Source organism: Aethalodelphis obliquidens, unplaced genomic scaffold (genome assembly GCF_003676395.1).
Source record: "Aethalodelphis obliquidens isolate GAN/ISIS:26980383/991018 unplaced genomic scaffold, ASM367639v1 scaffold32, whole genome shotgun sequence".
Classification (NCBI taxonomy): Eukaryota; Metazoa; Chordata; class Mammalia; order Artiodactyla; family Delphinidae; genus Aethalodelphis; species Aethalodelphis obliquidens.
This window is the reverse complement of record NW_020837976.1, coordinates 5,553,576-5,577,361: the sequence shown is the minus strand read 5'-3', so window position 1 is coordinate 5,577,361 and position 23,786 is coordinate 5,553,576. Positions and strand designations below refer to the sequence as shown.

At 35.3% G+C, this 23,786-nt stretch overlaps 1 protein-coding gene across 4 annotated transcripts in view; it reads right to left on the bottom strand.

Annotated features, from left to right (window-relative positions):
• TAF4B (TATA-box binding protein associated factor 4b) overlaps positions 1 to 23,786 on the bottom strand; it is a 131,657-nt gene that overhangs the window by 16,901 nt on the left and 90,970 nt on the right. For 2 of the 4 annotated variants that reach the window (XM_027127651.1, XM_027127652.1), the window contains 2 exons: positions 21,393 to 21,503; positions 1,321 to 3,043 (listed from right to left, as the gene is read on the bottom strand). In XM_027127651.1, the coding sequence (XP_026983452.1) occupies positions 2,876 to 3,043; positions 21,393 to 21,503 (279 nt within the window). In that variant the 3' untranslated portion in view covers positions 1,321 to 2,875. Of the gene's footprint in view, positions 1 to 1,320; positions 3,044 to 21,392; positions 21,504 to 23,786 lie in introns of those variants that run through there. The other 2 variants (XR_003437259.1, XM_027127653.1) reach the window with 1 other exon arrangement.

The following is a 23,786-nucleotide window of genomic DNA, read 5'->3' as shown; positions in this document are numbered from 1 at the left end:
ACCTAAATTTCCATCAACAAATGAATGGATAAAGAAGATGTGGTACACACACACACACACACACACACACACACACAACGGAATACCACTCAGCCATAAAAAAGAATGAAATTTTGCCATTTGCAGTAACATGGATGGACTTGGAGGGCATTGCGCTAAGTGAAATAAGTCAGACAAATACTTGTATTATATTACTTATATGTGGAATCTAAAAAATACAACAAACTAGTGAATAAAACAAAAAAGAAGCAGACTCACAGATATAGAGAACAAACTAGTGGTTACCAGTGGGGAGAGGGAAGGAGGGAGGGGCATTACAGGAGTAGGGAAAAAAGGGTTAGTATGGGATTATATGAAATCATGTGTGTGAAACTTTTGAAAATTGTAAAGCACTAAAGCGCTAGAGAATTTAAAGAATCTTTCATTCAATTAAAAAAAAAAGAAAAAGAAAAAGAAATATAGGCTTTACAAGAATGTTAAACTTTGCTTCTTTTAAGAGGAGAAGAATCTTACAGATATTCAGGAGGAAACAATTTAAAAGTTCCATCGGTCATATTAAAATTAAATGGATAAAATTGTGAATTTTATATGTAAAACATGCCTCAATAAAATTGCTTAAAAAACAGTAAATAGATGGAGAATTTCTGGCACTTTCCCCTTTTAGTGTTCATCACTTAAGATCAACATTGAAGGCAGAGTCTCACACTTCAGTGCTTAAAGGGATCAGGCAAGGGAAGGTGAACTTACGCTCCCACATCTGAAGTGGACAGCCACTGGTCGGCTCCAGCAGACTGTCACACAAACGGTACACCTAGTGACTCCAGATCTTCTAATTTTTCAAAAGAAGTGGAAATATAGATTTTTGTGAATTAAAATATTGGCAGCACCATGTGAGTTACAGAGAACACATTTAGAGATCAAATCGGCCCCAAGGCCATCATTTTGCAAACTGAGTGGAAGAATACCTTGGGTCCACTGTGTTTGTTCTTTTGTGTGTAAGATATACTTTAGGACACAAAGTTTAAAAATGTATATTAAGGATAAATTTTGAAAAAGAATACCTTTGTAAGAAAACCTTGATGGGCAAGAGAAGCTTTTGTAATGAATATGTGTAGCTTTCATTGTGAGTCAAATACCATGTAAGTTTACAACTATGTCAAAGAAAGTGATACAGGAACTTGGATCTGAAGTGAGCTTCTGGAACCCAAATGCTCACACTCCAAAGTAACAAACCCAGCCAAGAAGGATCTACTGCCCTGCCCCCAGCTTCAGGGGCCAACTTCCAGAGATATTTCCAAAGTCAGTGACTGAGCAAAGTTATTCTTATAATAAAATAATTATTTTAATGAAGTATTTGAAATAATTTTAAACATCTGATCAATAAGATTACACACAAATATGGGAGTGTGCTGCACTTTACCAAAAAATAAAGCTAAGCATTTAAATATACAAAAACAACTTTAGGTATAGATCTCTTCTTAAAGGACTCTTTTAACATACACATAATTTATAGCATTTTTACATAATAACTCGCTGAAACAGAAAATGTGGCCAATTTGAAACTTACTACAGTATAGAATATGGCCATAACAGTCCCGATGGGAAGAACAGGATGAAGAATAACATACTTGAGGTTTTATTCCCCTGAATTCTTTTTCTAAGAAGCACAGCTTTCCCTTTTTTTCTTTTCTTTAGCCTTCTTTGGAGGATTTACGCATTCTTTCTGTATGTGATTCTAACTACAGCTATTATTTTTCACCAGCTACATACCACAAAAGTGGAATTAAAAAAAAAAAAAAAGAGGGTTTGCGTTGCAAAATGTCAGCTTCCTCCTCGGACGAGTATATATAACATGCTTCTCATAATATATGTAGAGCCAAGATCTCAAAGAGTAAGATGCTGACCTTACCTTTTGAGTACAGAGTCCAAAATGGAATCCCATTGTTAAAAATTTCTAATCATCAATCACGATTTTTTTTAATGCAACAAGATGCTTAAAACTTAGGGTAACTAAAAGAGTTTATAAAACTATCCTTCTTGAGATTTAAAGCAGTACACAAAACAAAGAATAACTTCTTCCTTTTGAAATACTGTAATTTGAAAATGTTTGATACATTTTCCTTTTTGGTTGGGCTGTGATTTTTATCCTGTCAACAAAACATGTACTGGTTGGTTCGGAGTTCCAATTCGACCACTGACCCCTCTTAGGTGTATACAGCATATTTCCTGTTTTATGATTCCGTTTTCATTTCCCTCCATCGCTGGTGGTGAGGTGAACCAGGGAACAGCAACTTCAGGCACAAACTATCCCCATTTGTCAATGTTTTAACAACAATGGGACTCAGCCGACAAAAGCCACCACTGGCCTTACCCTGTGGCTTGTCACCTTCAACCACAGAAGGCAACTGTCATCACTTGCTAAGCAACTTCTGATTCCAGCCCAGAAAACCTAATGCTTTGAGTCAGGTTCCATGTAGGATGAAATACATAGTTTCCTGGTAAGCGGTGACCCTTCTTTTCTTCCCCCTGCATCTCAGTGCAGGCTGTACTAGGGAAAGACGCCTTACCTATTAATAGTTTGGCAAATGAAGGAGGGAGTAACAAACAGAGCCTTGCTGTAATTAAACACGTAGGTAGGCATATGCCTACTTCTGTGTAAATAAACCGTACTTCACAACCTATTTTTAGAAGCTGATTCCTAGTCATTAAGAACCTAATGGAATACATAAGAGTTAATAAAAGTATATAACTGTAAACAATGGTCTTCCCTATCGGTGATTATTTTCCAGAAACCGAAAGCTCAGGACCATGTGACACCGCTCTTTATGTCTTCTTTGGCAGTAAGTAGCAAGGATCTGGATGGAGAGGGCCATGGTCACTTCAGAAGGGCCAGGTACAGAGCTCGGGAATACTTCATCTCCCTCTCCTGCTCCATACAGAAGATCAGGTCCCTGAGGCAGATTCTTGTGATTCTTGGACGAAGCAACTGTTTGGTGGCTGTCAGGCTGGATGTCCCAGAAGCAAAAAGGTTGTCTTTTAAACCCTATACAAAGTAAAGGGAGAAGCAAGTTTAAAATAAGCAATCTTTCATAAAGAGAGAACCTGTCAATTCAGCAAGAGCCTGCTAGCCTCTGGCCCCTGAGGTAGGTGCTGGAGGTAATAGCATGATGCAGCTTGTCCTCCAGCAGCCCAGGCTCTTGGGGGAGGCCCATGGCCAGCACACCTAGTTCATGGCCTCAGTCACTCTCTCTCACCTGGACCATGGCCACAGCCTTTTAACTGACTTCTCCACTTCAATCCGTTCTTTGCTGCACATCACAGGGCAGACTGTCCTCTTTAAAGGTCTTAGACAAAAGTTTCGGGAGTGATGACTGTGGTCATAATTCTGATTGTGGCGATGATTTCACAGGTGTGTATATATGTAAGAACCTGGCAGATTACACACTTTAAATGTGTGCGGTCTTTTGTTTGTCAATTATAAAAGTAAAAGTGAAAGCCTCACATGGTTCAGATCCCACCACTCCATGGTTCAAAAACCTTCAATGGTTCCCCTCTGTCCAGAGTAGCTACTTGAGCACTTATTATACTTTGAGAGCTACGTTAAGCACCTTCCACACATGATCTTTCTTTCATACAACACTGCAGCACGTTACATGGGTGCTGTCCTCATTTATCAAGTGAGGAAACTGAGCTTAGACAGGTTAAAGCAATCTGTTTAAGGTCACACAGCAACACTGAGCTGGGACTCAACTTTTAATTTGATCTAAAGAGAATGCTCGCCGCGTAGCACAGGGAGATCAGCTCGGTGCTTTGTGTCCACATAGAGGGGTGGGATAGGGAGGGTGGGAGGGAGACACAAGAGGGAGGAGATATGGGGATGTATGTATATGTATAGCTGATTCACTCTGTTATCCAGCAGAAACTAACACACCATTGTAAAGCAATTATACTCCAATAAAGATGTTAAAAAAATAATAAAGTGAATGCTCTTAGCCTGTTCTATATTATACATCATATCAGGTACAAACTCATTACCTGGCTTCTCTTCAGCCTTACTTCCCATTGCAGAGATCAGCGAAAGGCCATTCCAGGCTAACCTACTCATCCTTTAAGACCCATTTCAAATGGGTCTACTTACCTTCCCCTTCCCCGTAAGAATTCTTACTGTGGTAATTATCTTACATCGTATTATAGTAATTTGTATACGCTACCACCACCAGCACATACCCACTAGATTGTAAGCTTTCTGAGGACAGGGACTATCATTTCTATACCTTCTATGGCTTAGCAAAGTATACAGAACAACACGGATTATCAGCAATATTTTCTCAATTCAATACACCAGTTTAAAACATAACAACTAACACGAGTTCTAAATGTCTTTCAAAACTGAATGAAACCCAATACTTCTGTATTAAGATATTAAGTTTCCTAAGTATCAATATGTCTATACACCACTATTTAAAAAAAAGATTTGGAAGAAGAAATAAAAATACAGAAAATTCAGATATAGAATAATTTGGCAAAAATGAATCCTTTATTCTTTTCTTTTTTTTTTTTTTAACTATACTTTGTTTCAAAAACATCTCAATTGAGTTGGCAACCCTCCTTTCCCTACCCAAAAGACTTCCTCTAACACAGGAAGCGAATCTTCTGGTTCCATTACTATCTTTTTATAACCTTCAAATTTTAATTACTCCCTCTACATTTCTGGTTTTCTCTTTTTTTTTTTCTTGCTTTGTTTTAGTTTGATGGAGGGTAAGGAAATCCCCTTTAAGGTCTCCAAAACCCTATGGTCAAAACAAGTGAACTTAATTCCATACATGTACACAGAATGACTGGGAGTTCTTACATTCGACTTTACCTCACAATCGAATAAAATGTCCTTCAAAGATACTACTCACTTTTGAAGGGATATGATATCACAATCCCACTTCTATACTCATTAGGTCAGACTCATTCAAAAGCATCCATGAAGCAAATTTTGGAAAGTCCATGTTTAAAAAAAAAGGACAAAAAGACTAACTTAGAGGTGGTGTAACACAGATATAATCTTAACTCTTGTAAATTATCACCATCAAAATATTCTCATAAGATTTTTACAGAATGGGCCCACCAACTCAGCTTTGGAACACTGGATAAAAGGACAAATTAGGAAGAAGGTTAATGTCCCAGGCACTGAGCAGCAATTTTGCTGTATACAGGAGTTATCTATTTAAAACTACAGTATATTTAACTAGAGGCATTTTTCTTAGCCAAAAATTAGATATATTATGCTAAAGCTGAATCTATATATGTTTATAGATCTTTCCTACCAAGTTTGCCAAAAATCACTCGTTTAGTGTTTTACATGAATATTTAAATTAAATGGCTAGTTGGACATACTATATCTTGGCAATTTAATTTCTACGTAAATATCCAGAAATATGTCATGTCTTTTGATAAAAAGACATGTATGAGAATGTTTAGCACTACTATTCATAATGGCCCTAAGCTAGAAACGATCCAAACGCCCATTAAGAGCAGAATAAACTGTGGACTATTCATACAAATGGAATACTACACAGCAGTAACAAACTGAGTAACATGGACAAATGTCACAAAATATTAAATGAAAGGATCCAGATGCAAAGGAATACATATGGTTTGATTCCATTTCTATAACGTTTAAAACAGGCAAAGCTATAGAAGTCAGGATAATGATTCCCCTTAAGGGAGAAGAGTGGTAACCAGAAGGGGATAGTAGAGGTTTTCTGGGATTCTGGCGATGTTCTCTTTCTCGACCTAAGTACTGTCTGCATAGGTGTGCTCTGCTGTGAAAATTCAGTGAGCTTACTCATGATTTGGGTACTTTTCTGCATTGATGTCCTACTTCAATAAAAAAAATTAAACTGCTACCAAAAAAGTCTTGTGTAGGTAGGAAATACAAAGGGAAATGAAGAGGGAAAAGAGGAAAGAAGATAAGGCAAAATTGTTAAATAGAAAAAAATTATGGAGAACGAACCATCTGGGTAAGGAACAAAGGGGTCACAGTTCATGTCTGTCATGTGACAAGCCTGAAGGATCCCAGGGAAAGAGCCACATCACAGCTGCCAGCACAGGGTTGAAAAGGAGGTCATTCCAACAGGATGCAGCAGAAGGCCTGAGGCAATGTTATAAATGAAACAACCCCCAAGGGACATTCAGTAATCCCACAGAAATGTCTTTTATAATTCACAACTTCACGAAGGTGACAGCATTCTCTTCCCCCAAATAGTGACTGGCTTGGAAAGTTAATCTTTGTTGAACTTAGATACAAATATATAGCATTTTTATTCCTATGCTTATGATTTGAAAAAATCCACAATCTGAATTTTCAGCTTCATACTGACCTGACCAGAATAATCAGCTATATCTCAATTATCCATGGTAAAGCGGGTGGTCGAACCTGCCTTCACCATCAGTTTTTATTTTCTTCCTCACCAAGTCCTTTGCCCAAAGTCACCTAGGGCTGATTTCTGGTTACACTATACTGTCAGTGCTAAAGAACACAAATGTAGTTAGGAGACCATTTGTAAGAAGAAAAAAAAAACCTGTTGGGACAATGTACTATTTGTTTCAGAAATAGAGGATTTTCCCAATCGACTTTCTACGTGAAGATATTCCTTAATCTGAATTCTTCACTTAGATGAATAGAGGGTAAAATAGAAGATGGAATTCAGTGAAGATGAAAGAAATAATTCACTTACTAAGTGTACAACAGATGTTTTCGGAAGCGTAACCGAACCTAAATGTAAACATTCTTCAACACTGCCAGGTCAATTAAGTTAGCCCTCAATTTGTTCAATTATATCACTAAACAAAGTTTCATATTTTTATAATGAAACTTCTGAGAAATGCTTTTGCTCTAATAAGGAAAACTTGAACACTGTCAGTTACCAATTTCAGAGCAATGACACCATTTTAAGAATGACACTAAGTAATTAAAAATAACCAATTATTCACATTTCCCACCAACTTAATAGAGCAGGTGCTGTGAGGTAAAACTTTTAGAAGTGTCTCTACTTCTTTTTCCATGTTTCCTTAAATTATGTTACTGCTATACTAACTAGTTCATGCTAGCCCATGTACTGATTCAATTCAAAAGTTACCTGGGTTACTAGGCGCCTACTATGGGCAAAGGAACTGTTCTGGCAGCATAAGATATACCGGGGGACTGAATGGTGGTGAATACACATTGTCTCCTCCATAAGGAAACTCAGACAAATTACTTAACTTCTCTGTGCCTCAGTTTCCTAATCTGCAAAATAGGGACAGTAACTGTAATTATCTCACAGGGTTGGCCTGAGGATTAAATGAGAACAATGCCTGGCATACAGTATACAGTCTATAAATGTCATTTGTCAGTTGGGACGCATTGAAGGTTTATAAACAGGCAACAGTATAATCCTAGTTCCAGATCTTTTTTTCCATCCCCTAGTTTAAATGCCCTATTCTCATAAGTCATAGCTAATTTAAATAATTTGTCCTGCCACACTAACCTTGTCCCTCCTAGAGAAATTTTTAAATTTTAGTTGAGCTTTGAATGTTTAAAGCTAAAAAGTAAACTAATGGGCATTACAGACACATGGCAAATGGATGAGGGATGTATCCTGGGACAGGAAGGTTTTCACAAGCTCCTCAGATCAAACAGTGGAGGACCAACCACACTTATCAGTACTGTCTGCAGGAGCTGATGTCCATTCCTTCCATTCTAGTCCCTGAATCATAAGACCAAGAAAACACAAACGTGTCCCTGAATCTTAACAGTCGACCAGGAACAAGAGTTGGGCATTTTAACCTCTAAAAGGCAAAGATCCTTTATATTTCTCAGACTCTCTACTTGATTTATTCTAACCCCATGTCACCATGGCAGCTCTTAAGGGATGACTCAAGTCTCAAACTTTAAGCAAAAATAAGAACTAGACATAGGGCACAGGGGGTGGAAAGAAAATCTGGCTCCAGAACAAAAATCAAACATCTTCTAAGTCTTGGTAGCAAAGATAAATAAAAGTGTCCTGGATGCCCGGCCTTAGTGTAATAATGTAATAAGATCACTGAAAATCTATGTTTGAAAGACCTGAGCTTCTAGGCCTCAAGGGCAGCACAGAGCAGAAAATACTGAGCTGTGAGACTGCCTGCCCTCTGCTGGTCAACAAGCAGAATTTATGAAGTAACACATCCCTCACCTCTATCACCTTCTTTTCATTCCTTTGAGTTATTTCAGAATACAGACAACCTTGCATATTAACTTCCACCCTAGAATTTTGTCACCTCTAAGTATCCGTTTTTCAACAGTCTTTATAGAAGTAATATGTCTAAATAGACTGATATGATGTATAATCGTGGGCTTTGAGTTCTAATTCTAGTTGTGTGATTATGAGAGTTGTGAAGACAATACTGGTTGTCCTATGCTAATGACCACTCGTGTCTTTATCTCCAAAAGAACACTTTCTTAAATTCTAGGCCTCATTGTTCAATTTCCTAATAAAGTATGTATCCTAAATTCAACATGTTTCAAATCATTACTCCTGCCTTTCTCCTCTTCTCTTTCTCATTTAAAGGAATGGTAATACCATTCACCTCCAATGCCTAATCCAGAAAACTGGGTGTCATCCTCAACCCTTTCTTCTTCTAATCCCATCTATCACTTCTTATCAGTTCTAACCTCTTTAATAGTTTCCAAATCATCTACATCCTTCTACATTTTCACTTCCATTATCTTCTGCCTAAGATGACTTCATCAACCTTCTAAGAAACTATTTCCAGTATTAATATTCTTCACACTGCTGTGAGTATGATCTTTCTAAAATAAGTAATCTGATAATACCGTTTTCCTGTTTAAAATGCTCCAGTGGCTAAAAACCACCTCTAGGACCAAGTCCAAGTATTTAAGCATGACAAATACAGTCAACCATGAGCATACCAAAGCTTCTCCCCACATTCTCATCTCTCATTCCTTTCTTCCTATCTCAAACTATTGATCATGCCACAGAATGTTTTTTCCTCTTTGTTCCAGACAGTTAATTCTCTCCTCCTGGAACTCCTTCTCCAATCTCTCTGTCCTATCCTTACATCACATCACTCGACTAAGTCCTTTAAGACTCAACTCAGGTAACCTGTTTCCCCAATGCTACAAACACAGACTCACCCCAGGTCTAGATTAGGTCCAACTCCTGTGTATTTTAGCTGTACTCTCTACTTTACCGTCACATGTATTCAGTGCAATGCAACAACCTCTTTCTCACTCACTGGAAAGGAAGGATTTTGTACCTGTGAATATTTTATATATATGGCACTTAGCTGGTATCCAATCAACGTCTGTAGTACAATTATGCATCAAGTGTCACCCAATATCATCAGTTATATGAATGACCAAATAGTGAAAATGAGCCATATTATGGGCTTTGGACATTTTAAATCAAGATCCTGCTGTCATTCTTAGCTTTAAGCCAAATAAATTTGGGAGAAAAGCTGAAAGGTAATATCCTTTGATGACTTGTTCCTCAGCATTACTCATCCCCACCAAGCTGCCACCAGATGGGATTTGCTCAAAAGGCTATTTTCTGCCACTTTCTCCAAACAGTGGGTAAGTGCTTCAACCCACCAAGTAACACAACACACAAGAACAGCAAATAACCAAATAAATGTCAATTCTGAAAAGCAGTAACTTACTGCAAGTTGAAAAGCCTGTGTCAGCAGGACTTTCCTCTTTATACTCTCGTAATTTTCTTTACCTTTAATTAAGACACAAAGTCCTTTGAAAACTCAAGTAACCTATGTTCAGAACTAAGTTTTATCTATTATTTTATGCTAACTTCTTTAAAGGACTGCCAGTTAAAGATTTTTCTTTCAGAGCCAACTTTAATTTTATCCTTGAAGGATTGTAAATGTTAAAAAAAACTACAACATCAGTAAGGATTGCTGTGCCTCACAACTAAAGGTAGATTTACCAATATATTTAAATGTATTAATAGTAGCTTTAGGTTTATTTAATTAAAACTCTGGTAATTCTGGAGTTGATGAATTGCATATAGACAGATGGAAAATGATACTAGAAAGAAATATGAATTTACAGGAAAAATGAAAGAGCACTAGAAATGGTAAACATTAAAAAGCTGTTTTTATTTTCATAAGTTCTTTAAGAGATATATGACCAAGTGATATAGTACAGTGTACTATGGAGGTTAAAACATATGCATAAGTAAAATAGGTGACAACAATAGCACAAAGGATGGGAGGAATTTGTATAATGGAATTATATAGTTAAAAGGTTTTTACATGATATATGAAGTGGCATTAATTCAAGATTGAGTATAATTAGTTAAGGATACATATTGTACCTTTAAACAGATCTGTAAAGCAACCATTAAAAAAAAAAAAGAGGTATAGTTAAAAAGCCAAAAGAGGATATAGAATGGTATACTAAAACACTACTTGGTTAACTCAAAAGATGACAACAAAGGAGAAACAAAAAAACAGAGGGACAAACAGAAAATAGCAAGATGGTAAACTCAAATCTAGTCATAGTAATAATTGCATCAAATGTAAATGGACTAAACAGTCCAAATAAATTTTCAGACTGGATACAAATCCAAAGCTCAATTACATGCTACTCATAAGAAACCAGCTTTAAATAAAGACACAGATAGGCTGGAAGTAAAAGAATGGAGAAATGATAAATCATGCTAATACTAAGCATAAGAAGTGCTGGTGTAGTTATAATAATATCAAAGTAAACTTTAAGACAAGGAATATTAGAAATGAGAACAATTTCACAATGACAAAAGGGAGCAATTCGTCAAAAAGACATAATGTGTTTGCACTTAGTAAGACCATCAAATAAAAGAAGCAAAAATCGACAGGTAAACATAGACAAATGTACAATTATAGTTAAAAGAAAACAACTTATGGAATATTATTCAACCATATATAGGAATGAAGTACTGATACATGCTACAATATGGATGGATCTTGAAAACATATGCTAAGTCAAAGAAATTAGATACAAAAGGCCAAATATTGTATAATTCCTTTTATATGAATGCCTAGAACAAGTAAATCCATAGAGACAGATGGTTGCACAGCTATGTGAATATACAGTTGTCCCTAGGTATATTGGTTCCAGGACCTCCCATGGATACCAGAACCTGTGGATGCTTAAGTCCCTTATATACAGTGGCATAGCATTTGCATATAACCTCCACACAACCTCCTGCATACTTTAAATCACCACTAGATTACTTATAATACCTAATACAATGTAAATGCTATGTAAATAGTTGCCAGCACTTAGCAAATTCAAGTTTTGTTTTTTTGGAACTTTCTGGAATTTTTTACCCCAAATATTTTCAATCCATGGTTGGTTGAATCCATGGATGTGGAATCCAGCAGATATGGAGGGCCAACTGTACTGACTTGCACGCTTTAAAATGATGAGGTGTGGTATGTGAATTTTATCTCAACAAAAATCCAAATAATGGCACAGTCTGGTAAGTCAAACAAACAAGTTCAAATAAACATTTCAAAAACAACTTATATTTATTCTTTTCAATACTCTCCACAATTCTTAGGAAAAAATGCATAAATAGGAATTCAACAACATACTCTAAATAGGTACTGTTGCAATGCTTAAGGCAGATACATTGTTTTCCATGTAAACCTGATTTTCACTGGTAACATTAGTTGAAAATCTGAACATTTTATTTCAGAATATTTCAGAGAGAAATTTACTGTCATTTAAACTACCAAATAATTTTATTGCTGATTTCTCCTCTCTTCTTTATTCTTGTGTATTTATGTCATTTTCACTCCTTTACTAACATTTAAGGGGGATTTGGGAAGGAGGGAAGATAAACCCATAATGTGCAATTCAACTTATTTCACAGGGGGTCCCTGAAGATAGTTGACAAGGTGTCAGACTTTAAATCTCTGGAAAATTTTAAAGATCCATCTAAAATTCAGATTTATGTTTAAGTCATTTACAAAAAAGAGGCATATTTGTTTATGGAAGTGTGAGCAAAATAAAATGTGAAAAATATATCTCAAAACATAAAAAAGCTGCTTCTTTATCTAAAGTAATAATGCTCTAAATTCTAATGAATCTATATGATATTTATAGAAGGTGTTAGATGACAACAAATCTGTAATCTGAAATCTCTAATTCTGTTTGTCCCCTAGTAGATTTTAAGCTGCTGTGTTTCCTCAAATCATTTCAGGCTTAATATTTCAATTATAATCTACTCAGATCCTCAAATAATGAAAACTAGTAAATACGGTAAACAAAATGACATCTATGTAAGATCAATCATTCAAATACCCATAAGAATTCAACTCAGTTCTCTATTTCAAAATACACACATTTCTAAGTTATGAAAGAAAATGTCCATAAATAATTTTAATGCTTAAATAAAAATTAAAAAACCCAAGTATCTCCCTCATAAGGTATTTTAGAGGTTTTTCACACTTCGACACCATGTTTCCATACAGAAATAGAACCTCAACCTTTGAAGAGGACACATAGAAATGGTAGAGATACAGTAAAGGAAAAATTGTAGTGACTAGAATATTTTGAAATGACTGATCACATCTGTTGCTAAAAGGGAATGGGAAAATAGGCATTCACACAGTGGTGGAAACTGGCACAAAGTTTTTGGAAAGTATTATGGAAATATCTATTAAAATTTAAGATGTGCATACCCTTTGACCCAGAAGTTCCATTTCTAGAAATCAATTTGGCAAAATAAATGGGTGCATGAAGATAGAGGATGTTAACTGTTTATAACAAACCAATGAAAATATTCTAAATGTCTATCAGTGGATCATAGAATTACGGCACAAAAGTATGTACCAGTATGGAAAAATGTCCAAGATGCAGTGCTTCACAAATTGTAAAACAGTACTTTTAGGATGATCCCATTATAGTAATTAAGAGCACAGACAAACATCAAATTCTCTGGATGTGTATCTGGGCTTCTCCACTTACTAACTGTGGAACTCTGGAAAAGTAATCTTCCCTATACCTCAACTTTTTCATTTAGGGAAAATAATAGTATGATTTTACAAAGGAGTTACAAGGACTAACCAAGATAATACATTCTAAGTGCTTGCTAAAAGTAAACTATTATTATATATGCAATTGTAAATATATATATATTTGATTATATTAGGTAGAACTATATAAAATTGCCAATACTTGATAGTTTTTCACCTATGAAAACGGCAAGTTCATATGGTTTAACCTAATACATGCATGGATAATTTTGGAAAGGGTAACCCAAGAAACTTAAGAGCTGTTTGTAATACTCTTTTATACTATTTTGACATTTTCAACATGATCAGTTAACAAACACTCTTCTCTCCCAAATAAAAAGCTATCTACTCTATTCCCCTTGCTTTAAGCAGTACTATCTTAAAAGTATAACAGACATTTTTCTTCCCCCCAAAATCAATAATCATTTGTTGAATGTATAATCTACCTTCTGATAGTACTCTTCTAGAAACTGAGTCTTCTTCATTTCAGAGAAATTTAGACTTCATAAGAAACTTGCAAGCATTGGAAAGGATCTTACCATACCTAGGTAAATTCATACTAGTTTAAACAATGGAAGAAAGTTATCACTGAAATCTATTCTAAATATTATATTCCAAAGAGCTTTGATTTTAATAATTCTATACAACTATCCTTATATAAAGGTGGGTGGGAAGAGAGAAGAAAAGTCAAGAAATAAGAACAAAATAATATTTTCTGGCAGGTACAAAGAAACGTGTGGGGGAGTCTGTGTTTGAGACCACCACACGTCTAGTGCTTTGGAAGCCCTAGCCTGCTCCATGTTGAAGATTCTTGGAAAGGTAATAATGGGGGAAATAATTAAGTCCAGAAATTCCCTAATCATCTTCCTCTGAAGAAGACAAAGCAATGGAATCCATCTTAACTGTGCCTCCTGATATTTCCTCTTATCTGATACAGACGCACACAAACCAGCAAAGTTCCATCCGTTCTTGGACAGAACACTCTCTGGTACCATCACTGCCTTTCCAGGACATCCCATCTTCCCCAGACTTCATTTTTGTCTATGAGCAGGAAGCTAATGCTGAGTGCTTGTTTTAAAAAACAGGTACATCATTACCTGGCACTTAACTCGCTAACTTCCACTTCCTTGAAGGGGCGCACCACCAAAGAACAGAAATAATGAGAGAGGGACAGAGAATACTGTTGTTAGGATTAGCATGGAGGGAAAAAAATGGCTACCCACCACACAGACTTCTTCAGCATCTCAGAGATAGTTCTTGGACTCCAGTAAGCAATTCTTTTCCTGAACGCTCAAAGACATCCTAAGACACTGAGGATATAGTATTAAATCATGAGGACAGGCAAATGTTTGTGCTACTATGACTCTGATAAATTTTTTCTCAGATATATTCAAATTAGTAGAATGCTCAGGTGATTTCTGGCTGTCTATGAAGTAACTACAATTATTTTTCTTTTTCTTAAGAAGAAAATTATAACAGCTCAAGAAAAAAATTTTTTTCAAAACACAATGCGTTTTATTACTTTTTACACTGCTTCATAGTAACTTGTGATTTTTCTTCAAACAATTTCAGTTTAGTTTCTAAAAAAAACCTTTATTTCCCACCTGATTTTCAAAGTTGTATACTAGGTACCAAAAAATTCACATAAATGAATTTTCAAACCCTGAGATATCTTTAACCTAAAACAGGTTAGGCCCTAATGGTGTACTTTGCCCTTCAGAGGACTAGGCATCTAGCAGAGTAGAGACGTTCTGTTTTAGGGCACCTACACACAGGTTAAAATAACAAAGAAAACATATGGAAAGATTCTTAAAGCTCTATTGTTTCCTTTATAGCAACATCATTTATTTCTTTATCCTGATTTTTTTATTGCAGTTTGCCCACAGTCTTCTGAAAACTGCCTTCCCTCTCCCTACCTTGTCCCCCCAAAATCAAAGTACTCTAATACTTTAAACATCAAATTGGAGCTAAAGGGAAAGGTAAGTTGCTACAATAGATATATCACAAGACCCTCAAGTTCTATACAGAGAAGTTCTAATAATATCTATAGCAAACTGCTGTGGAATACTATTTGAGATACAGGATTTTTTCAAAAGTTCATCTCTAAATACATGTAAAAATTAATGAAACTTTCTCAGAAATCACTCATCTGTAAGCTGTAGCATGAAATATTCTTGCCAATGGAATTCAACACATTATTCTAAAATGGTCCTTTCTCACCTTCTTAAGCCTACTCATAAAATACTGCAATGTGATAATTTCTATTATTAATGTTATAGTGAGACCACTAAACATAAATGGTTAAGAATATAGACTTAGGGCTCTGCAGTAGAATCATTTTATAGGTTCTATCCAAATAATATTTGCTTGGCTAATAATATTTAAAGAATGCTTGTTTTAAAAATATTTACAAGTATGCCTAACTGAAATGCCTTGTTTTCAAGGTATACAAATTTAAAAAGTACAATAAAGAAGAAATGAATTTTAGGAATGCACCTTTAATTGTAGGGAGATATAGCAAAACTGTTATCAATATCTAACATTTATCTCTGAATTAGAATTCAGCTGTGGAAAAAAAATATGTTTGTCTGAAAGCAATTCTGATTCAACCAAATTTTCTATTTATTGCTAAGAAACGTTTCAAAAAAGCCCCTTCTCCTCATTATCTTCCTCTAAAATTCTTACAGTTTTACAGGGTAGTACTTTAACCTGCTTCTAGATAGAAAGGACATACACTTACCTATATAGTAATAATTTCTTTGTTTCGGTTAGCAAATGAACACTATTTTAAGCAACACATACCAGGTATATCAATACTATAAGCATCATGTAGTTGATCTGGCACTGTAACCACTTACTTTTAAAAGAAATATCAGCATTTTCAAGCCAATATGTTATAAGGTTAAAATAAAACCTATCTTTATTTTCAATAAAATAAAGAAATATTGTTATGATGGTTGGCTCATTAAGTTAGGTGAACTATTTGAAAGTATTGCTAATAGAGAAAAGATAGAGCCTTTATAATCCAAGGACCTAAAATCAATGCAGGAAGTAAAGTTATTAATGACTTAACATTCCAAAGAACCCCAAACACATCACCTCAGCGTATACATACATGACATACACATGGAAACACTCTAAATCTTTAAGTAGGTTCTAGATTACTGCATAGGTATCTGTACAGCCTATGTTAATTTAAGAACTAATTTCATATGCATATATTCTTATATATAACTTCAACACACAGCAGTAAATTAAGGACAAATTAAATACTCCAAAGTAGTAAATTTTAAGTCCCCCCCACCCCCGCCCAGAGCCAACAGGCTTATGAAACAAATAATTTGGTTCTAAATGATAATTGGTACTTGTTGCTTTTTGCCAGGTTAACACGAGGAGACAGGAGCTGATGCTATTCAACTCTACCAAGACTTCTGAGAATATCAATGTAAATCTACACAGAGAATAGTTTAATGTATAAATTGTACAACTAGAAAGATTTTTTAAAGGATAAGAGCCAGTTTTGCTTTGTTTTACATAATAGAAAAATATACTAAAGGAAGAAGGTCTAAAACGAATTTCTCCAAATTTATTATTGTTGATTTATTATCAACAAAAATTATAATCTATGAATGCTGAACGTTCTAAGTTTAATTCTCTGAATTTTACATTTTTTAAAATCACCGTTTTATGCAATCTTCCAAACTGAAACCTCTTCCCTTCAGTACTAAAAACCTGCATTTGAACTAAGGATTTTACTCTTCAAAGAGCAAGACTCTACCTCACTCCCCTCTGGGATTATATGCTTATTCTAGTAAATTCAAATCAAACAGGTAAGATTTCAGGTTCCCATCTATAAAGAAAGAGGCAGACAAAAAAGTAGACCCTCAGTCTTCAAGGTATAGAATGTTAAAAATCTAAATGGTTTCATACATCAATTTTGTGTTATTTGTGAGAGAACAAAAAACCTGAATCGTTAAAGGGTTTTTAACAATCCTGATTCATGCAATTTAAGTGATTGGAGGGGCAAATCAATCAGCAGTATATGTAGACACTGAAAGAGCATACAGCAGGGTTCTCTCTAGTTTCCCATTTTTCAAAGAAAATTACCTTTGAAGTTAAAACACCATGAATAAAAATCAACAAAAAAATAGTTTTCAGCTAATTTCAAAATAAGGATTGTACTAAAACGTCACCAACTCATTAAAGAAATGGATATTTTCAATTCAGGTTGGCATTACTTAAAAGTACTCGCTGTTATAATTCAGTAAAGGTCTGACAACGATCGAAGTTTAAAGTCCAGGAATAAAGGGGAAAACATACAGGCCTAAGTCCTCAAAACTGAAGAAGCACCAAGCAAACACACACTTCAGTATATTTATAGCCAAGTTAGAACACATCTGTTTTGAAATTTAAAAATTAAATAAGCTTATACTTTAAAGCTAATAGATAAATCATATAAACTGATATTTTTTTAATCACTGTTTTGAACATCAACAGTACATTTCATTTTCCCCCCTGTAACCTATGGACTTCCTCAGATTCAAACATACAATCGATGAAAAATTCTTTAAAATCTCTGATTATTAGAAACCAGGGAACATTTAATGTTTCTGAGATTTGTGACGAACTCAAATGAGACATAAAAATGAAGCTTTGAAGAGATTAATGATTAACAGTTCAAATTCACTATGGATCATTAATACTACTTATAAAATTCTATTAAAAGCTAAAATAATGGTACTATTACTATGATGACAAAGATGACAATTTATTAGGCCTGTACTTGAGGCCAGGAACTAATTAAGCACTTTACATAATCCAATCCTTAAAACATTGTAAGGCGGGTATTACACCCATATTCCAGATGGGGATAATTGAGGTAAGAGGTTTAAAGAACTTGTCAAAGGTTACAAAACTTAATGGTCAAGAACCAAACCCAGATTTGACTGAGTCCAAACTATTATGTACTTATGATGCTATGATGCTTCCCCACGAAGCAAACATTTAACAGAATTTGTTGTATAAAGCCACCATTATCAAAAAGTAGGGCAGGAACTCAGACATCCCTGTAGCTCTTTCTCAAAGGAATTATAATATTATAAAGAATAACTTTATGTGGATTAAAAAAGATTACAAGTAACTGTTCTTGCCAAAAAGAAAAAACTATGCTAACTAGGCCATATTTATAGGAATACGCTTAATGATGAAATAGCATGCCCACTTTTAATAAAATATTTACACATTTACATACAAATAGACCAAAAATAAAGGGCAGTGGGTTGTCCTGTGCTAGAGAAGTAGGAACATAAAAAACTCTACTGGACTAGTGTTACCATATTTTAAAATATACTAAGATTTGGAAACTTGCGGTCACAAAAAGACAAATACTAAATGATTCCATTTACATGAGCTATCTAAGTAGTCAAATTCATAGAATCAAAGTAGAATGGTGGTTACCAGGGGCTGGGAAAAGGGAAGATGGGGAGTTGTTTAATGGGTATAGAGTTTCAATTTTGCAAGATGAAAAAGTTCTGGAGATGTGGTGCATAACAATGTGAATATGCTCAACACTACTGAACTGTACACTTAAAAATGGTTAAGATGGTTAAAAAGAAAGATTTGGTACTAATACATAAATAGCCATAAACAGATATACATCACTAGACTGGTCCTGCTGCACTTATATGGTAGTTGCTAGTCACATGTGACTATTAAAATTTACATTAATTAAAAAAATTAAAACTATTTCCTCAATCACACTAGCCACAGCTCAACTGCTCAACAGCCATATGTAGTTGCTGAGGACAGCACAGACAGCACATTCTCATCACAGAAAGTTCTATTAGCTAGCACTGGGTCAGAGTATACAGAAACAGTCTCAAATACATATGGAAATTTGTATTTGACACAAAATTGTTTGTGATAAAGGTGGCATTTCAAATCAGTGGGGAAAGAATCATTGAGTAAACAGTGTTGGGACAATCTGCTAGCCTGGGGGAGAATGAGGGGGACGTGAGGGAGTAAAGGTAAATCCAGATCTCAACTCTTATTCAAAACAAATTCTGAGTGAACCAAAGATTTATACTTAAAAGCTGAAATGATAAAATACTAACACATAAGTCTAATTATTAAGAAAGGGCTTTCCAAACACAATAGAACCCCAGGAGGACAAAAGCAGAAGACTGATTTTTTTTTTTTAATTTAAGAAAATACAAACTTTTAGGTGAATAAAGCCCAGACAAACTGAAAGGAAAGTGGAGGGAGGTGTGGAGTGTTCCATTTTCTTAATCTATTAAAAAATATAACTCAGTGGGGAAAAGGTAAATTGAAATGCCAATATACACATGAAAAAATTGCTCAATTTCATTCATAATTTAAACACTCTATTAAAAATTGCATTTTCAACCATCAGATGGCAAAGAGAATCCCCAGTGTTAAATGAGAGTGTGAGAAAACAGGCACTAATGGATATAAAGCCTGATACAACTCATTCAGGAGGTAATTTTAAAATATTTATCAAAAATGAAAAGCAACAAATAATATTTATGGGTAAAATGATATTAAGTCTAGGACTGACTTTAAAATAACCTGAGGAGTGAAAAACTTACCTGAGAAGGTTGGTGTAGATATAAATAAAACAAAATTAGGCATAAACTGATAGTAGTTGCAGCAGGATGGTAGGTGTGTAGGGGATTCATACTACTCTAGCTTTGAGTATGTTTGAATTTTTCCAAAAAGGTTTTCCTATTAATGCACACCCTTTAACCCAGGTATTCCATTTCTAGGTATTTAGTCTATAGTTACGTTGGACAAGCACACAACGAGGTAAGTACAAGGATGTTCTCTGAGGCAATAAAAGCAAAGACCCGGAAACAACCTACATTTCCATTAGAGAACTGGTTGAATACATTATTTATCTAAACACAGTAATGCCATATACCTTTAAAAAGTAAGGAGATAAATTATATGAGAGATATTACGGAAAAGGGGAAAAGTATCAAGAGCAGAACAATAGACACAATTTGACTGCATTTAGTAAAAACAAAATCAAATGTGGATTTGTGAAGGCACATGAGATACATGCCCATATTCACAACGAATTCTAGAAGGATATGTGAGAATCTTAATGGTGGTTACATCTGGCTGGGCAGGAGATGGGGGACTAGAAATCTGTGAGGAGGAAACATTTATTTTTTTCAAACATTTTTATACTATGAATTTTTTTTGCATGTGAACATATTGCATTCATTACACTTTTATTAATAAAAAGAACTAGACTTTTAAAATCCTTCTTCTATTGAGATGATTGTCATTCATTTAGGAAACATCAGTGTTTAGGGTCAGCACTGGGAGGAGCTTGTCTCAAAGCACATTTAAGTTTTACAGAGCAGAACAGACGAGCCGTGGTTCCTTTACTGCTGACCTAGCTCAGGGCTCTTATCGAACCTGTATCTCAGCCCTGATAACCGATCTGAAAATCTATCACTACAGCAAATAATTGCTCTAAAGATGTAAGTAAGATCCTTCCTTGGTGTTAATCAAACATTAATGATATTTATTGAATATGTATGTGCCCGGTCCTGTGGGAGATACAAAGGAAAAGGATTATAGTCTTGCTCAAGAAATTCATAATCTCACAGAAGAGAAAACACGCACGCGAGGAGCAGAGAATGATTAATGCCGTGCAAACACATTATGTGCTGAGAAAAGGAGAAGTCAGTGTGGGTATGCAGAGTCAAGGTTCATGATAGAAATGAGAGGGCAGACTTGATTTTAACAGATGAGCTGGATTTAGATACACAGCGGGGAGAAAATTACATAAAACTGCCTGAAAGAGTGTACAGAAGAAACTGCGATAGTGAGATTCAGTATAACTAGAGATGGGGGATAGGAAAAAGTATAAAATAAGTAATTAGTAGGAGTAAAGTTCAATGTGATATATATTTTTAAAAACAAGCAAAAATTGGGCTTCCCTGGTGGCGCAGTGGTTGAGAGTCCACCTGCCGATACAGGGCACATGGATTTGTGCCCCGGTCCGGGAAGATCCCACATGCCGCGGAGCGGCTGGACCTGTGAGCCATGGCCGCTGAACCTGCGCGTCCGGAGCCTGTGCTCCGCAACTGGAGAGGCCACAACAGTGAGAGGCCCACGTACCGCAAAAAAAAAAAAAAACCAAAAAAAAAAGAAGCAAAAATTAAGATTTTTATAAAAGAGGCAAAGGAGAGTTTTAACAAGTATTTGACAGCAACAGTGTGCAAGGCAGAGTAAATTTGCATTCTTTGCTTCCTTTAGGCTTGCTTTTTTGACATGAAAAATAAAATAAACAAACGTTATTTCAATACCTCACTTCCAGACCCGGATTCTAGTGGTCTCTTCTTCCTTGGTCCAATAGCTGCAAGAGCTGTGAGATTAGCATCTCTATGCTGTATCTGCGCGAGCTCCAACTGTTGTAACTAGAAGATGGAATTAAAAAAAAGAAAAAAATCAACGTTTACACACAGTGATGCTCAAAGGGGGAAAGAAACTGATCACTAAGCCCACTTCTCTGTTCTTTACTAAATACGTGACAGTGTAAAATAAATATCAGATTTCCCTAACAGCCAACAGTACATCATTTCTTGATCCCTTTCCTCTAACAAACTCTTTATTCCTGAATCTCTAAATAGAAGAGGCAGAATTTAGGTAAGGAAGAAGTATGGAATAGATGAAAAAGAAGAAAAGAAGCACCCCTAGAGCTTAAGCTCTCCTTAGTTTAAGCACAGGTTAAGAAATGCCTGAAGAATAAGTTGAACGGTAAATTGGAGGGAAAGTGGCCAAAATATAGTCAAACTTTTTGGAATAAGAGAGAATTACAGTTGGCCTTTGAACAACAGATGTGGGGGGTAGAGGTGCAGACCCTCTATGCAGTAGAAAGTTCACATGTAACTTATCGTTGGCTCTCCACATCCAAGGTTCCTTCATATCCACGTATCTGCATCCATTAATTCAACTAACTGAGAATCGTGTAGCACTGTAGTAGGTACTTAGTGAACAAAACATGCATAAAAGGGAACCCACGCAATTCAAACCTGTGTTGTTCAAAGGTCAATGGTACTTAAAAATAGTTTCTGTATATTATAGGAAACAGTTCTATGCTGTATGATTTACAAAGCACTTCCTTAAAATTAACTCAGTTAACTCTTACAACGACACTGAAAGTTATATATTAATTGCTATAATAACATGAAAATTATACATATACTTTTTTTTTAATAACTAAGGGAGAAAGTGAGGTTTTAAGAAATTGGGAAAACTTCATAAAGGTCACACAAATAATAAGTGGTAGAAATAGAACGCAGAGCCAAGTGTTCTCATTATAAACCTTTTCAATATATCACACTTTCTTATGGATTTACTCTGTATCTATCCTCATGTCAACAATTGAAAGTGAGTTAGTATTGTTTTGTTGTACAGCTTTCATTATGCCTAACCCAAATGACCAAATCTACAAGGTATAATTTTTTAGTATTTGGGCACTAAACTATTCAGGGGCACCCATCAAAGATGCCTCATTAAGGTAGATAAATTTAAGATATTAAAACTGGGAAATAAATGCATGAAACATAGCATCATTTCACGAAGGCAAGTAAGTGTCAAATGGTATTCTTTAAAAAAAACAAGGTGAAGAAGTCAAAATAAAATATCACTACACAGGTTGCTAAGTTTTTCTGGAAAAGGAAGCAGGCTTAATTCCCACCGAAATCTTATTAGTGTGGAGAAGAAGGAAGAAAGAACCTGGCACTGGTTGCTAGATGAATATTCAAACAAGATCAGACTCCAAGATAGTCAACTGGAAGTAACCTACTGGGGAACCATAAAGTTATCCTGAGAATATCTTTCTAGAAGAACACTAACTAAATTTTTAACATTAAAAAAAAAAAAGCCTAGATGAAAGAAGCAAACAATTTATGATGAAATAGGCAGTCTCAGAGGGACACAAAGTAAAGATCACTTCAAATTATTTTATAATATCAGAGGAAAGACAAAGAATAAGCCATAGGTAACTGAATCCAGCAAAGCAGAAAACACTTAACTAAAGAAAATGAACTAGGAACCATTTTCCATTTGTTCCCCAAATAACAGAGCAGAAATCCTTCATTTAAATTGTATATTTACTTATATATAAATTGCTAGAAAACTATTTTCAGGAGTTATAAACCATCTTTTGTTAATGCTGGCCTTTTAAATAAAATATATAGTTTTAGAGTCTGATGCTGTCACAACATAGAACTTGTAGGTGACAAAATATAATTTTAATTAATCTACCCTGCAGCACAAATCAAACAACAAGCTATATTTTAGTCTTTCCCTGTAGAGAAATGGCATCTGCACGATAGTCACACCAAATAAATAGTTTTAAAATTGACCTCTGTCATCAAATTCCACTACCTATATAGGAAAACATTTTCTCTCACTCTGCAAATTACACTTTGGTTTTCAGAAATCTCACAGAATCTCAAAATTTAAGAAAATTTTGCAAAACTATTAACAACTGACAATAGGTTGGTTGTATTTACAACGAACTACCTTAAAACCAATGTATTTTGGGGCTTCCCTGGTGGTGCAGTGGTTGAGACTCCACCTGCCGATGCAGGGGACATGGGTTCGTGCCCCGGTCTGGGAAGATCGCACATGCCGTGGAGCGGCTGGGCCCGTGAGCCATGGCCGCTGAGCCTGCGCGTCTGGAGCCTGTGCTC